Source organism: Neofelis nebulosa, chromosome 14, assembly GCF_028018385.1.
Source record: "Neofelis nebulosa isolate mNeoNeb1 chromosome 14, mNeoNeb1.pri, whole genome shotgun sequence".
Taxonomy (NCBI): Eukaryota; Metazoa; Chordata; class Mammalia; order Carnivora; family Felidae; genus Neofelis; species Neofelis nebulosa.
In genome coordinates, this window is record NC_080795.1 from 32,795,712 (window position 1) to 32,811,085 (window position 15,374).

At 36.7% G+C, this 15,374-nt stretch overlaps 1 protein-coding gene across 7 annotated transcripts in view; it reads left to right on the forward strand.

Annotated features, from left to right (window-relative positions):
• RALYL (RALY RNA binding protein like) overlaps positions 1-15,374 on the forward strand; it is a 723,330-nt gene that overhangs the window by 494,238 nt on the left and 213,718 nt on the right. Inside the window, exon 1 of one of the 7 annotated variants that reach the window (XM_058698442.1) lies at positions 13,605-13,753. The exons of the other annotated variants lie outside the window; for them this stretch is intronic. Coding sequence (XP_058554425.1) covers positions 13,717-13,753 — 37 coding nt within the window. The 5' untranslated portion in view covers positions 13,605-13,716. Of the gene's footprint in view, positions 1-13,604; positions 13,754-15,374 lie in introns of those variants that run through there. 7 annotated transcript variants of the gene reach the window in all.

Consider the following 15,374-nt stretch of genomic DNA (forward strand, 5'->3'; position numbering starts at 1 on the left):
TCTTGGCAGGATCCAGGAATAGAGGATTCCCCCCAAAGATTATGGACGATCTTCTGGTCTAATGGAGTGAATCCCCATGCCATATATGGGAGACCACTGGGTTCTTAAGGATGTTATACAAGCAGAAATACTGCCATCTTGATCTGAAAGGGACAAAGAAAGAACAAAATAAACAACAGCTGGGGCACCTGGGTGGCTCAGTTGGTTGAGGGACCAACTTCGACTCAGGTCATAATCTGGTGGTTTGTGAGTTTGAGCTCCACATTGGCCTTGCTGCTGTCAGCCTGTCAGTGCAGAGCTTGCTTTGGATCCCGTGTCCTCCTCTCTTTGCCCCTTCCAGCTTGTGCTCTTCCAAAAATAAATATATATTTTTAAAAAAATAAATGAAGAAATAAAAAGACTGCTGGACTCAACAAAATTCTACAGACAAGAAACAGTATGACAAAACTCCTCTACTACAAACATGCACTATTGTCAAGAAAAATTGTGGATGACTCTGAGGGCAGAGCCTAGGACCAAAAGATGGAACCATGGGCCCAAAGAGCAGAACTATGGTCCTGGAGGGAGGAACCAAGATCCATGGGGGATTATCCCCAGTCCTTGAGACATAATGGAGTTTTTCCAGTTGGATTTTGGACTTTTGAGGTGACAAGATGAGATTTTGAACTTTGAGTTTTTATTCTACTGTATTGAGACTTTTGTATATGGGATAGACACGACTCTTTCGGAGTCAGAGTGCAGACTGTGATGGAGAGAATAATGACTTTCTTAAGATACCCACATCTTAATCCCCAGAACTTTTGTATGTGTGTGTATGTGTGTGTGTGTGTATACACACACACACACACAGACATATATATATATATATATATACATATACATATATATATATATTATTTTATATGGCAAAGGGATTTTGATCAGTGATGATCAAATTAAGGATCTTAAAATGTGGATATTATCTTGGATTTTCTGAATGGGCCATCAGTAAGTCCAAGTATCCTTTAAGAGAGGCAAGAGGGTCAAAGGAAGAAAAAGGAGATGTGGCAATGGAACTAGTAGTTGGAGTGACATACTTTTTTTTAAATTTTTTTTTTTCAACATTTTTTATTTATTTTTGGGACAGAGAGAGACAGAGCATGAACGGGGGAGGGGCAGAGAGAGAGGGAGACACACTTTTAAGGTGGACCAGGTCATGAGCCAAGGAAGATAAGCAAACTGTGGAAGTTGGAAAAGACAAACAGATTCTCTTCTGAATTCTTCAGAAAGACTGTTGCCTGACCAATGACTTATTTTAAACTTCTTACTTTCTGAATTATAAGAATAAATTTTTGCTGTTTTAAATGACTAAGTTTGTGGTAATTTGTTGCAGTAAAACCAGAAAACTAATATGTTTAATTTATTTATAAATATTTGTAGAGCAGCTAGTATGTTTCAGACACTGAGCTGGCTGGTAGGAATATAGTGAACAAATTAAACAGATGTAGTGGATTATAGTTTTATGATATATTTTGATCTGGCCAGAAACAATGAGAAAGAAGCAGGTTTTTTGCACATGCTGGATTTGATACATATGGCTTTTGGACATCTACATGGATATGTTTAGTAAGAACAGCTAATGCTTATGCCAATCGCTGTTCTAAGCACTGTTTATATATTCATTCATTTAATTCTTACAATAATCCTGGGAGGATGTTATATATGAGGAAACTTCTTTTTTTTTTTAATGCATATTTATTTAGTTTTGAGAGGCAGAGAGAGGGAGACAAAGACTACCAAGCAGGCTCTGTGCTGTCAACACAGAGCCCAATATTGGGCTTGAACTAACACAAACCATGAAATCGTGACCTGAGCCAAAGTCAAGAGTCAGACACTTAACTGACTAGGGCACCCAGGTGCCCCTGGATGAGGAAACTTCTATAGATGAAGGAACTGTGGTATAGATATGTAAAGCAACTTGCCCAAGCTCATGCAGCTGGGTTGCAGAACTATCTAAATAAATAAGCAAGTCTGGCTGCAAATCTTGAGCTTTAAATATATTTAGCAACTTAAGAATATGAGTGTCATTTTACAAAGTTTGATCTACAGTTATTAATTTTGTACTTGTAAGGAAAATAAAAGAAAACAGCAATAGCATAGAGCCAAGGAATAGGGTTTTCAAGAGAAAGATAATAATTAATTTTGTCAGATGTTGATTAATGTCAAGTGGAATGACAGTTGACCAGAAATGCCTTGATTTGGTGTTCTCATTATAAAATTTTTTCTTATTACCATTCTCTGAAGTCATATTTGTTAACCATTATTTCTAAGAATGTGTCAGACCTTTGCACATATTTTTCAGCAATTTATTTATTTCAGCTGCTTTAGGATATTTGGGCAGCTGCTATTAACCCACTCAGGTCATGAGCACCAGCCCACATACCTATATCTTGGCTTACATTCCTATGATATTCTCCAGCATAGATATAATTTGCTTTGTTTCCACTGAAATTTCTCAAGATGTCTTGCCCAGTGATCTGCATGGAATTAGCTCTTGTCAGATACTTACTGACGTGTTACATGAGCTTCTATCACCACTCACTGCACTTCTGCAAAACTCAAATCAGCATTTAGGTATTGGTACCATATTCATTTATCCTCATTGATATGAACAAATATTTTAACTGGTACTTTCATTAAATACTCTTTTTAAAAATCTTTGGATTCACATGATATCTATTAGTAAATAAAATTTCAGATTAAGACCATGGTTATTTTGTCTTCCTGTGCCCCCTTCTATCTTGTGTCAGTGTATACTTAATAAGTATTTGTGGAATGAAGTAATGAGGCATGCAATTCTATTAACTATTATCATCTTAATTTGAGTAATGAACAATTGTTTGGAGTGTCATTATAAATTGGTAACAAAGTTAACGTAAGAATTACTTTGTCAGGGGTGCCTGAGTGGCTCAGTCAGCTGAGTGTCTGACTCTTGATTTTGGCTCAAGTCATGATTCCATGGTCATGGGATTGAGCCTTGCGTCCGGCTCTGCACTGAGAGTGGAGACTGCTTGGGATTCTCTCTCTCCCCCTCTGACCCTCTGCCCTGCTTACGTGCTCTCTCCCTCCTTCTAAAATTAAAAAATTAAAATTAAAAAACTAAAAATAATTAAAAATAAAAAAGAATAACTTCTTCAGCATTATTTATTGAATATCAATTATGTATCGTCATCCACTTTATACAACCGCATATTTCTATAAGCTTTTCACCAACCTTGGTAGATCTCTCACCAACACCTTGTGGCCACCTGTGACTATTCTTTGAGCACTCCTTCCACAGAAGGAGCTCTCCTCCACAGAATCTCAGAGAAGAATGGACTGACTTACTGTCAAGGGCTGTTTTTATACACACTGTCATAGGGCCACAAATCTACGTTTAGAGCACCTATTTTTGAACGTACAGAATATATATATATTTTTCAGAATATATTTTTTATGTTATCACTCAATGTCTTCACTAAAATAAAAACTATACAAACAGTTGTATAGCTGTATTGTCTATCTTTACTCAGCATCACTTTATCCACATGGCACAATTTGAGTATATGGATTGGATAAACAAAAAAAAAATTAAAGTTAATTTAGTTTCAGTGAGGTATTATACATAGAATCCTAAATTTATAAGAAAAAAATATAATCTAATCCTGGTAGGATTAGAAACATCTGCTATTTAATCTTGGTGGAAACATAGGTATTTATGCTACTGAAAATACATACCATAATGTCTTCCAGAAAATCGTAAAAGACAATTGTTTTTTCTCATTGGGTCAAGGTCAGGTTGTTATAAGCTGAAATCCCAGTTCCTTCTCTATTGCTACTTTCTTACAAACATTTCTTTGAGGAGTCTTAGAAGTCGGGAACCAGGGGTGCCTGGGTGACTTAGCCGGTTAAGCTTCCAAATTTGGCTCAGGTCATGATCTCACAGCTTGTGAGTTCAAGCCCTGGGTCGGGCTCTGTGCTGACAGCTCAGAGCCTGGAACCTGCTTTGGATTCTGTCTCCCACTTTCTCTCTGCCCTTCCCCTGCTTGTGCTCTCTCTCCCTGTCTCTCAAAAATAAATAAATACTTTTAAAAAAAGAAGTTGGGAACCAAAGGTTTTTGAAATTGAATAATCACCTTTCACATGCTGTATTTGTGTTCATATTTTGTGAGCCCCCTAATGACTCATGTATTTACTGCACAGTCCAGGTGGGTTTTCTGAAGCTTTCCAAGACATGATTTAAAGATGACTTGAGATTTAATGTTCATCAAACCAAAGGAAAGCGTTTGGAAAATAAAATTTGAGACTCCTTTTTCCATGCATAGTCCTGTTTCTGTATCTGAGGCCATTTAAGTAAACATCTAAAAATGGTTTTTATAACAGTAAGAGAATCATGAATTTCATTTACATATTTACTGTTCACATACTGCTGTGCTGGTAATGGCAAATGCAGAGTTTATTCAAATAGTTGTCTTTGAACACATATGTGAGGTCAAAGACTATCCAGGTGGTTCTGAGCCCTTTAGCAGACACAAATACACACAAAATGAGGATTGGAGCTGGATTCCTGAAATACCCTTGGGCTATGTAATGCTAAATTATACCTGAAAATTCAATCTATTCAACTCAGCAGGCTGAAGTAGCTCATCAATGTGATAATTATAGCTAAATATGAACAGGAAAGAAATTAGGAGAACAGGACTGCTGTGTATGCCACTTTTGTAGACAGGCTGAAATGAACTCTATTAATATACTTAAGATATTTTATGCACATTTTACATTGGAAATGATTAGAAATTTTGAAGTAACAATTTTGATGTTATCATTAGAAATCAATATATGCTGAATGTGATCCATGATAGAAAGACATGTTTAATTAGCAGGTTTGAAAAGCCCATAAACAATCATACATCTTGGTATTGATCTTTGTCCATCTTAAATATTGTATTTTTAAATCACAAAAAAATTAGCATAATGTCTAGCCCAATATTTTCAAGGGTGTGTGTGCGTGTGCGCGTGTGTGTGCGTGTGTGTGTACACTGAACTTTCTGACCTAATTTTCTCTAATTTTAATTGGAAACTTTCTCCAAGTCATTCTAACCCACTTGATTCATTTTCTTGAAGAACATTCTCCAAATCCTTCCTGGATCTCAAGTTAATACAAATATATATCATATGCATTGATTAGGCTCCTCTGGTGCCTTTATGTAAATATCTTTCGAATCCTTGTACATGCATCTCTAGAATCCTTTATTTGAAGTACTGGGACGGGAATCAGAATGTATTCCATATTGAAATTCTGTGAATCAAAGTTGTTCTCCCATTGTTTCACACATTAAAAGCAGGTGCATATTCCAAAAGGATAGCAGTAATTCCAGCAATTTAAACTGAATTAAAATCCTAGATGGTGGTCTCTGTTCCCTGCTTTTTCTAAATTTGGTTTTATTGCCTGACATTTCTTCATTTAATATATAAGTTAGTGGTATCATAGATTAGACATGGCTTTTGCAGTTCACAAACTTGGATACAAATTTCAGCTCTACTTTCTGCCAGCGTTGTGAACTCAACCTCACTTGACCTTCAGTTTTCTTACCTGTAAAATGAGATAACAATTCCTTTCTCACATAGCTGTTTCAAGATTAAATAAAACAATATAAGTAAAATCTTTGGCACTAACTAATCACTTAATAATTAATTCTGTAATAAATATTATAGAAGTCAAATATGATTCCATTTGACTTCTGGAATTAATCGATGAACTATTTTCAATTAAAATTTCTCATATGTATGTATATTGCCTGCATTATGAAACTAATGTTGGTCAACTGTACAGGTGATGACATAAAATTAAAATGTTTGGTCCTAACCACAATGTAGTATACTCTTCACAGCAGAAAATCATACAGTAAAGCGCTAAATCCTGTGAGTCAGGCTTTTTTAGCATAATGTACTTATTCTCTGCCTCATACCAATAAGAATTTGAGGTGACTTACCCCTTGCTTATACTCCACTACCACATATATCCAATAAAGTATAATTTTATATAGATAAAATACAACAGAAGAAAAAATAGAATAGAAAGATAAGGCCAGATGCTCTCGTTCAAAGGCAAGAAAGAAGAGAGGGCAAGTTTGATGGAAGAAGTTGACTGAGATAAAAATTGACTGGAAAAAGAGAAGGGCAATGCTCTGGGGAATCAAACATTTGTGCAAGAGGGCATTTAGAACTTTATTTCTCGTGAACATTTGCTACATTTTGCCTTCCTCTGCCTCAGGTGCCGCTGCTGGTCACCACCCTTACCCTTTATCTTCTCTGCTTCTTTTTTTTTTTAATTTTAAATATTTTATTATTTTTTGAGAGAGAGACAGATTATGAACTGGGAGGGGCAGAGAGAGAGGAAGACACAGAATCTGAGGCAGACTCCAGGCTCTGAGCTGTCAGCACAGAGCCCGGCACGGGGCTCGAACTTATGAACCATGAGATCATGACCTGAGCCAAAGTCGGAAGCTTAACCAACTGAGCCACCCAGGCGCCCTTCTTCTCTGCTTCTTTAAAGATCTTTCCTAACTAGAGTCTGGCCACTGAAGTATGGTTCATCCTCTAAGCACCCTGGACACTGTTTTGCTAGGTGGCCTTACAACTTACAACTCTATGGTTTTTAAGATAGGAAGATAATGGGTAAATAGGAAATGATAGACAGATAGATGACAGATGATAGATAGATAGATATGATAAAGCATATATAATTCTTATTTTGTAAATTCTATTACTGTGAAATTCTACACATTATGTTCACAATCATGGAAAGCATTATGATTTTAAGGATGTTTCAATGTCTCACCATTATTTCTTATTCTTTATAAACTCATAAGAATCCCTTCATCTCAGAACACAGTGAAGATGCTAGGTCTGAGACAGAGTTTTAAGCTACTGAGGAAGTGTTTTTCATCAATAAAACACCGCCAGGGACCATGGTAGGGCAATTCCTCCACACCATGCCCATGTCCCGTAAACTCTATTATTGTGTTCATAGGTCTGTGAGGTAATTTGTTACAGACATATTACCCTGTATGTGGTTATCGCCCCTCTGAGACTTTGTACTTTTTAGATCTAGGATTGCTACATTTTCAGTGTGTAACAGTCAACATTTGTTAAAATATGTTGAAGTGAGATAAACTATTTACACAGGCATAAATACCTTACTTCATACTTCCAGTTACAATCCGTAGGAAGTTCAAGGTTAATTTTATTGCTTATGTTTTAGTCTTCTTAAAAAAAATCTTTTAGTGGGGCACCTGGGTGGCTCAGTCAGTTAAGCGTCTGACTTCGACTCAGGTCATGATTTCATGGTCTGTGAGTTCCAGCCTCGCATTGGGCTCTGCCCTGATGGCTCAGAGCCTGGAGCCTGCTTTGGATTCTGTGTTCTCTCTCTCTCTCTCTCTCTCTCTCTCTCTCTCTGCCTCTCATCTGCTCATGCTCTGTTTCTGTCTCTCAAAAAAATAATAATGAATAAACATTAAAAAAATTTTTTTTAAAATCTTTTAGTAACCATTAAATATTTGGGCCCACCCAAAGGATGTGATTAAAAAGATAGAATACCACTAGCCTCGAGAAAATGCAAATAAATTTATTCAAATATGAATGGGAAAAGAAGACCACTAAGAAGATAAAACTAAGGCTGAATAATCAGATTTAAGCTATAAGGAAAGAATGATGAAACTAAGACAAGATGGAATGGAAACTGTATACAGAAAAGGAAGTAGGCAAAAGCAAGATTCTCAAAAACAATTACCACTAAAGAGATTCAGTAAAAATAAAATCAATTGTAGGGTGAGTTATAAAAGAGAAACATTTAACTGTGTTGAATACTTTTAAGTATTAAAATACTTTTAAAATTTACTGATTTCAAAGATTTTTTTGATATTAGACCATAAGAACCTGGAGAGGGTCCAAAGAAATGGATAAAACCTTAGTAATATAATCCTATTCTAGTTTACAAAAAAATCTTAGAAAAGTCTTCTCCAGATACGTAAAAAACATTTAATGAACCAAACTGAGGAATTTACAATTGACTTGTTTGTCAAGTACAAATAGGTAAGTATAAAGAAGCATCGTTTTGGAAATTTTCCCATTCATTTGAACCTATATTACAAATGAAAACTTGGATGAACCATTAGGAAGTTTTATGTTTTCTCTGATTAAAAAAAAGAACAGTGATAAGTCTATTAGTAAAGGGAAGTACTAGGTAAAATGACAAGAAAATTTTTTAACATGATAGCCACTCAATATTTTAATTAATAGCTATTTTTAGATTATCCACCAACAGAAGAGCACTTGACTCTGGGCAAAGAGATATGGATCCAGTTCCAGAACATTAGGCAAGACAGCAAATCATTTGATATAGACATGTACAGAGAATGCAGATATATTTTCTTAAATTGTTGAAAAGATGGGTCAGTGATTGCGCTGTGGTTGAAAATGCTTGGATGTTATCCATGAAAGTACCTGAGCAAAGGACTTTCATCAAGAATTTTTAGAGACTGTACCAGCAAGGAGATGTTTTAATAAAGAAGGCAGAGCTCATATCTGAAGGGAGAAAAGGCAGAGTTCCCACAGGGACAGCTGATGTGCCTGAGGGACAGGTAGAGAAGATCCTCATCTGTACATTGTGCTGTAGACTGACAAGAATGACAAAAGAGAAGGTGAATTGTGGGTAACTTTCTGTGAAAACCTGAGAAACACTGACCAAAGGAAAGTTGAGGTATCACTCATATCAATTAAGGAAATAATTTCAGAGTAGGAAGTTCAGAGGGAGAAGCTCCAGGCTAACTCCGGGAGTCCTGGATTGAAGCCCCTGCTGCAAGTACAGGGTTCAAGGTGCTTGAGGTCATGCCCCTCAGTTCCCTTCAGTTTCCAGTCTGGCAAATTTGTCAGAGCTCTCTGTTTCAGACCAGACATCTGTAAATGAGGAATTCTGGCAACTTAACTTTTTACACCTCTTTGGTTTTACCATTGTATTGTTCTAGTAATTCTCCGAAATATAAATATCATGCAGTTCAAGTTAAATATTTCTGCACAGTTCACATACTAAGTCTGATAAATTTCTTAAAAGTTTTATCAAAATTAACACATATTATCATTGTTACTTATTTTTTCCTTCCAAGTGCTTATTTAAATTCCAGTTTGTTAATGCACCGTGTAATAGTAGTTTCGGGTGTAGGATTTAATTTTTTTTTTCAACGCTTTTAATTTATTTTTGGGACAGAGAGAGACAGAGCATGAACGGGGGAGGGGCAGAGAGAGAGGGAGACACAGAATCGGAAACAGGCTCCAGGCTCCGAGCCATCAGCCCAGAGCCTGACGCGGGGCTCGAACTCACGGACCTCGAGATCGTGACCTGGCTGAAGTCGGATGCTTAACCGACTGCGCCACCTAGGCGCCCCTCGGGCGTAGGATTTAGTGATTCATCACTTACATACATATTGTAATTTTTAAACCAGATAAGGAAATCAGAACGTCTGGATGGGCTAATAATGTGATACTCTTGGTGTTCTTTAAATCTTCTTTCAGTGTCTTATTTGGAGGAAAGGATGAGGGCTGGGGTAGCAAGAGGAAAGGTGGGTGAGGTGACATGAGAAAGAGAAAGAAGAGAAAGAGAAAGTCCCGAGCAGTCCACTGTGCTTCTGAACGTGGATGTCCTTGTCAGCAGCCAAAGCCCTGCAGTTAATTGCATTCACCCCTCTGAGAATTTAAACACCGCTATTTGCTATGGAAATATGTCTCTGTGGGTCTCCCACCCTTGTTGCCTAAAGAGCTACCAAAAGTATCCCTTCAACCTTACATGCATGGCATGTTATACTGCATGGGCTCCAGAGAAAGATCAACTAGTTCAAAGCAGGGCATTACCTCTTGTTCTCCGTGAGACTTTAGTCAGAACACTTAATCTCTCAGCCTTATCTTGCTAAACATCAAAAAGGGCAAAAACAACAACTATAATAATAATAGTAATAGGAGGAGGAGGAGGAATCCATCCTAGGGTTGTTTTTATATTCAGTGAGTAATCCTGTAAAACTCTGAGAAGACAGCCTAACACCTAATGCGCACTCCCTAAATGAATGTTAGCTCTCATTAAACCACAGTGTTCATTCCATGTGACGAGTTCCAGCAAACATCCTTTTCTTGATTTCAATACACTACTAGTGACATTATTACGACACTTCTACATAAGTCTTTTCCAGCAGCTACCCTGTGCATTGTCCCTTATTCAGTCCTAAAATCATATCTATCTTACAATAAAATAATCTCAACACAACTACGTAAGCCATGCAGTGTCCCTGAATATTATCTGCACCTGCCCTCGTCTGGGGAAAGCTTACTCGTTTCTAAAAGGAAGGTAGGGGTAGCTAAGTAATAGGATTGCAAAGGTTATGAGACACGATGTGTACTCAGCACGGTGCTTTATACACAGCACACAGTACTTCTTTTCCTCATTCTGACACACACCCACACCCACCCACCCACACACACACAATACACACATTCTTTCTTTCTGTGTTTCCTTCCTCCCTCCCTCTCTTCTTTCCTCCCTCCCTTCCTCCCTCCCTCCCTCCCTTCTTTCCTTCCTTCCTTATTTCCTTCTGGTTATTCTTTTATGTTAAAATGTGTCTTCCCTTACTTTGCCAGGAACTTTTATTTTTTAGATAGTTCCTTCCCTGAAAAGAAGAAAGACATTGATAGAATCGTTTGATTTTAGATGATAAATCATCCTTCCCAATTTATCAACACATTAAATTTGTATTGTAAATACGGAATATAAAGATTGAGTCCATTACAGGAAATTATGTTGCAGGGAATAGAGAGATGTTTTATAAAGCAAGCACTGCTTCTTTTGACCTCTGACATTATAGGCATAAAGCTGATTTTGAAGGTAAAACAACTGCATTTAGTCTGGATTCTTGAAGAGTGTAGGAAAGAAAGAATGAGATGCCTGGACCTGTCTTCTCTCTTTAACCGCTTTTTTTTTTGTTCCGTGTGTCCACATTCCTCCTCCCTATTCTTGTGGCTGCAAGTTTCCCAGCCAATACCTTCTCCTCTCCCTCAGCCACTTCATATTCCTACCTGTACTGCGACATGGTACTCATGAAGTTGGTCGTAATTCATCAGGAATATTTGAGGTCCCCAACTTTGATGGTTTGAAGCATGAAACACAGATAGAAGTCAAAGAGTGGATGGATGCCACTGTATTCCCTGTGGTAAGAAAAGTAATGTAGGAAAAGTGTTGACAAGATGAAAATCCCTACATGGAACTAAGAAAGTCAACCCTGTTACAAGGTTGAGAGTGCAAAGGTGTACCAAACATTGATGAGTGTCAGTCAGGATTCTTGTTTTAATGTGTATCTGTGTCTGTGTGATGAGTGAAGCTGGGTCAGGAGTTGTGGTGTGTGTACATGAATTTAATTAAATTGTTACATGGTCTTTACAAAAATTGTTCAGATTGATATTAATTACAGATAATACAGAACAATGTGAAAAGAGAAAAACTACTAATTTGATTGTGTAATATAATAATGTTAAAATTAATACCATTCATGTCATGATATCATTAAGCTATTTCTTCTTAATAATCACCAATGACATGTTTATTCATATCATAGATATGTATACATGTATGTCGGACAAACTTTTAATTTTGTTTGGTTATAAGAGATTTTTATGGTTTATTGGCCAGATGGCATGAATAATTTTTATAAAGGAGAACTTGCTTCCTGGTTGTGACTTTGTTTCATAAATTTATAATTTATCTTCACACCTCTAAGTATATACAATTTCATTCAAAACAGTGAACTCAGGATGAAAAGATAGACATGAAATGACTAGTGTTTGAATTAAGTAAGAAAGTAACTTTAGTCAATTAGCATGAATTTGACTATTGTCCTAATTTACTGGAAAATAATCTATAGTTGTATTGTATTTATTATTTAAATTAGTTTATACAGAGCCCTTTATTCAGCAAGTATTTACCGAAAGCCTACTTTATATCAGGCACTGATATGCCCTGTGGATATATATCTCTGAAAAAAGAAAGCCCTGTTCTCTGAAAGCTAATGTTCTAATAGGCAGAGACAGAAAAACAAGTAAATACAGACTATATCAGGTGATTATAAAGTGCTATGGAGAGAAGCAGGTAAAGGCTGTGGAATATAAGGTGTATTACTTCTCAGTAAGAAAAGGCCTATTTATTGAAAAATTTAATATCACTATTAGAGAAAACACAAGGAAAATCCTCCTGGTGTTCCATAACTGACCATTTCTTATATGAAGATACAACCGTAGTGGTCCTTGACAAAGAATCTTACTAAATACTGCAGCTTGTTAGTCAAAAGTCAAGAAACTGGACAGGAATACTATTTTAAAAAAACTGCTTAAATGCTATTCTTGATATCTGTGATCATGAAATATAGTAATTACTTAAATGTAAAAATATTCTTGACATTGAAACAATCCTTCTACTAAGAATTATGGAGTTGATATCTCCTCCTATCAATAAGTAGACTGAGTTTGTTAACACTGGAAAAGAATTTTGGCAGTTGAAAATGTCTTCTGCTTTTAGCTGGAAGATGAAGCTTAATGTATAATCAGGAAGTCTTATTACATAGAAATTATTCACTGGTGGATAAATCCTCTGTATTCTAAATAAATCTGCTTTTCAAACACCCTAATTAGCACATGGAGGAGATTTGAAATCATACACAATTTTGGAGTGGTTGGGAGAGGTAGCACTCCTGAGTTTCTGCCGGGTGCCAGGCAGTGCTCAGCACAGAGAGTACAAGGTTTATGAAGACAAAGCTTCCATGCTGCCCAGTTGACAGTGTGCAATGTGTTCAGATAAGGATATGCCCACAATACTGTGAAAATAGAGGTCTGAGGACAAAAATGAGGCAGGAAAGATGAAGGCGGAGGAAAGATTCGTGAAAAGCTCCTTTCAGGAGGGGACACATAGCACATAGCACATAGGGGATACCTAGCACATAGTAGTCACTCACTGAGCCTGAGACCCTATTGAGTGCCCCTTCAATTCTAGGCCTGGGGAAATAATGTAAAAATATTACAACTCTTGCACTGCCTGAGACGCAGTCTGTTTGGAGAAATAGACCAAACTAAAAGTGATAATTGCTTTAATAATTGAACATGCAAAGTGCATTGAGAGCTCAGAGAAAGAATTCAGTAGAGTTTCAAAAATAAAATACACATCTAAGCACTATAGGGTGGCTGAAAGACATATGAACCCAAAGGATAGTTTTTGCTTTCTATAAATATCAAACATGGGTTTTTATATTTCCTATTTATATTTTCAGTTTTACTGTTCTTGCTAAATACACGAATCTGTTCTTAATTCAACATTGCTTCAAGCACAGCACTTTAATAGTGCAGATTTTATTAGAGAACTTAACTGATACCAGTTGGGGGGAGGTGAAGGAAATACAATTTCCTCTAGAAGATTTGCATTAGATAGAGTAGTTACAGGCTGTAGCATCTCCCCTGTAATTTTATGAGAATGGTATTACCCTGGCTTTCACTGTGTGATTGCTGGTTACCTTCTGTCAGTGAGCAACAGTCTTACTGCAAAGCAGGAGCCCAACCGGTCTCTTTGTCTCCGTGGTCAAAGCAATTACTTCTTAGAAAGTCGGATTTTTCAGAATGACCATGTACAGAAGCAAACGCAGACATCAGAGATGTAAGTAAATTCTGACCCAACTTTTTCATATGACTGTAGTGGGAGAAACATACTTGATTCCTTAAAAGACTAATCATGACTTCTTCAGATCTATCCTGGTAGTAGAAAAAATATTGTAGCTTTTTTCTCTCTAACCTTTATCTATCCCTGTTACATGCTTGGAAAATGTTGGGGGGAGAGGGGATAATTCACTTGTTACTATGGAAACCTTTGGAAAGGTTTACAAAATCAACAGAGAAACAGATCAAATGGAATTTCAGTCTAGCTCAGCAGCCTTCATTCAGGCATGATCACTGGATAGTTCTCTCTCTTTCTTTTTTCTTTTCCTTTCCTTTCCAGAAGTGGTAGATTTCCTTTCCTAGAAGTCTATTGAAAGGTTTGGGAAGCTAGCCTAAAACTTCTATTTATTTATCCGATTTCAATTATAACTCTTGGGAGAAATAAAATAGTTCAGAACAGAGGGAGAGAGTTAATTGTGAATGACAAGCTGAATATGTAACAGGGTATTCATTGCCAAACTTCTTGGTCCGGAGCACATTTGGAACATAATTCGCTACAGGCACCACTTTAAAGGGTTAAATGGAGTCATTTGTAATCTACCCCAAAGGAATTGATTCTGACTGAAAAGGAGCAGCACAGTTACCCTGGCCTAAAGTCCAGAACAAAGATGATTATGTTACTGAAAGCCATTAGGTTTAGCTAAAAACCAAAGTCTTATAATAAAACTGTGTTTTATGGTAAAGCAATATGCCTGCCATGAAAAGCTTTCCAATCACCTCTCTTTCTAGTAAGCTCAGTTCGTTACCACTTCATCTTCCCTATTGTCTAAAGTAAATTTTCCCGTATTCAGCCCAGTGTTTCTGATCACTGACTCTGTTTACCACCTTAGACAGATAACTACAACTTGTTCTTTAGTCGAAGTCTGTACTTTTTCATTATTCCTTATGATGTCTTTAGACGTTATTAAATATTATAAAATACAGAAAGACTATCGACAACACTTACTCTATCAAAAGGCCAAAATGTGATAGAAATGTAATATTTTTTTAGTGTGATAATGTTTTGGGTCTATTTCCACCTGAGCCCGGAACACTAACATTTCTCTTGTTCAAAGAAGTTTTATGCACCACAGAAAGCTCTGAGGGCCGGGATTGCCAGTTTGATTTTCTGTGCCCGCCTCTCTTCCTTGTGACTGAGAAATAACATAGGATAACTGTTACTTGTTTCTTACAAAAATGATTGGTGCAAAGTCTACAAATACATTGCTGATTAATTTCCTTGTGATTTCCTCCCACAAGAATGAATCTAAATTATGCATGTACTTTAAGACCGTCCTGCGCCTTTACTCCTGTATCTTTTATACACCCCCTCATTTTTTTCCATGTAGGCAATCATCACCTTAATGCACATGGCAAATAAAAGATTATAGACAAATTGTACTGAGTCTCTCCTTTAAGATGTGCTTGCTGAAGTCTGCGATTAAGCAGCAGGAAGAAATTGTGAATTACATGAGACAAGTCAGAAGATGTATAATTATACAGGGATGAACACAGTAGGGTGTACTAAATGGTTTACTTAAAAAAACATCGAATGTATTACTTATGTTTAATTGTATCTGTTA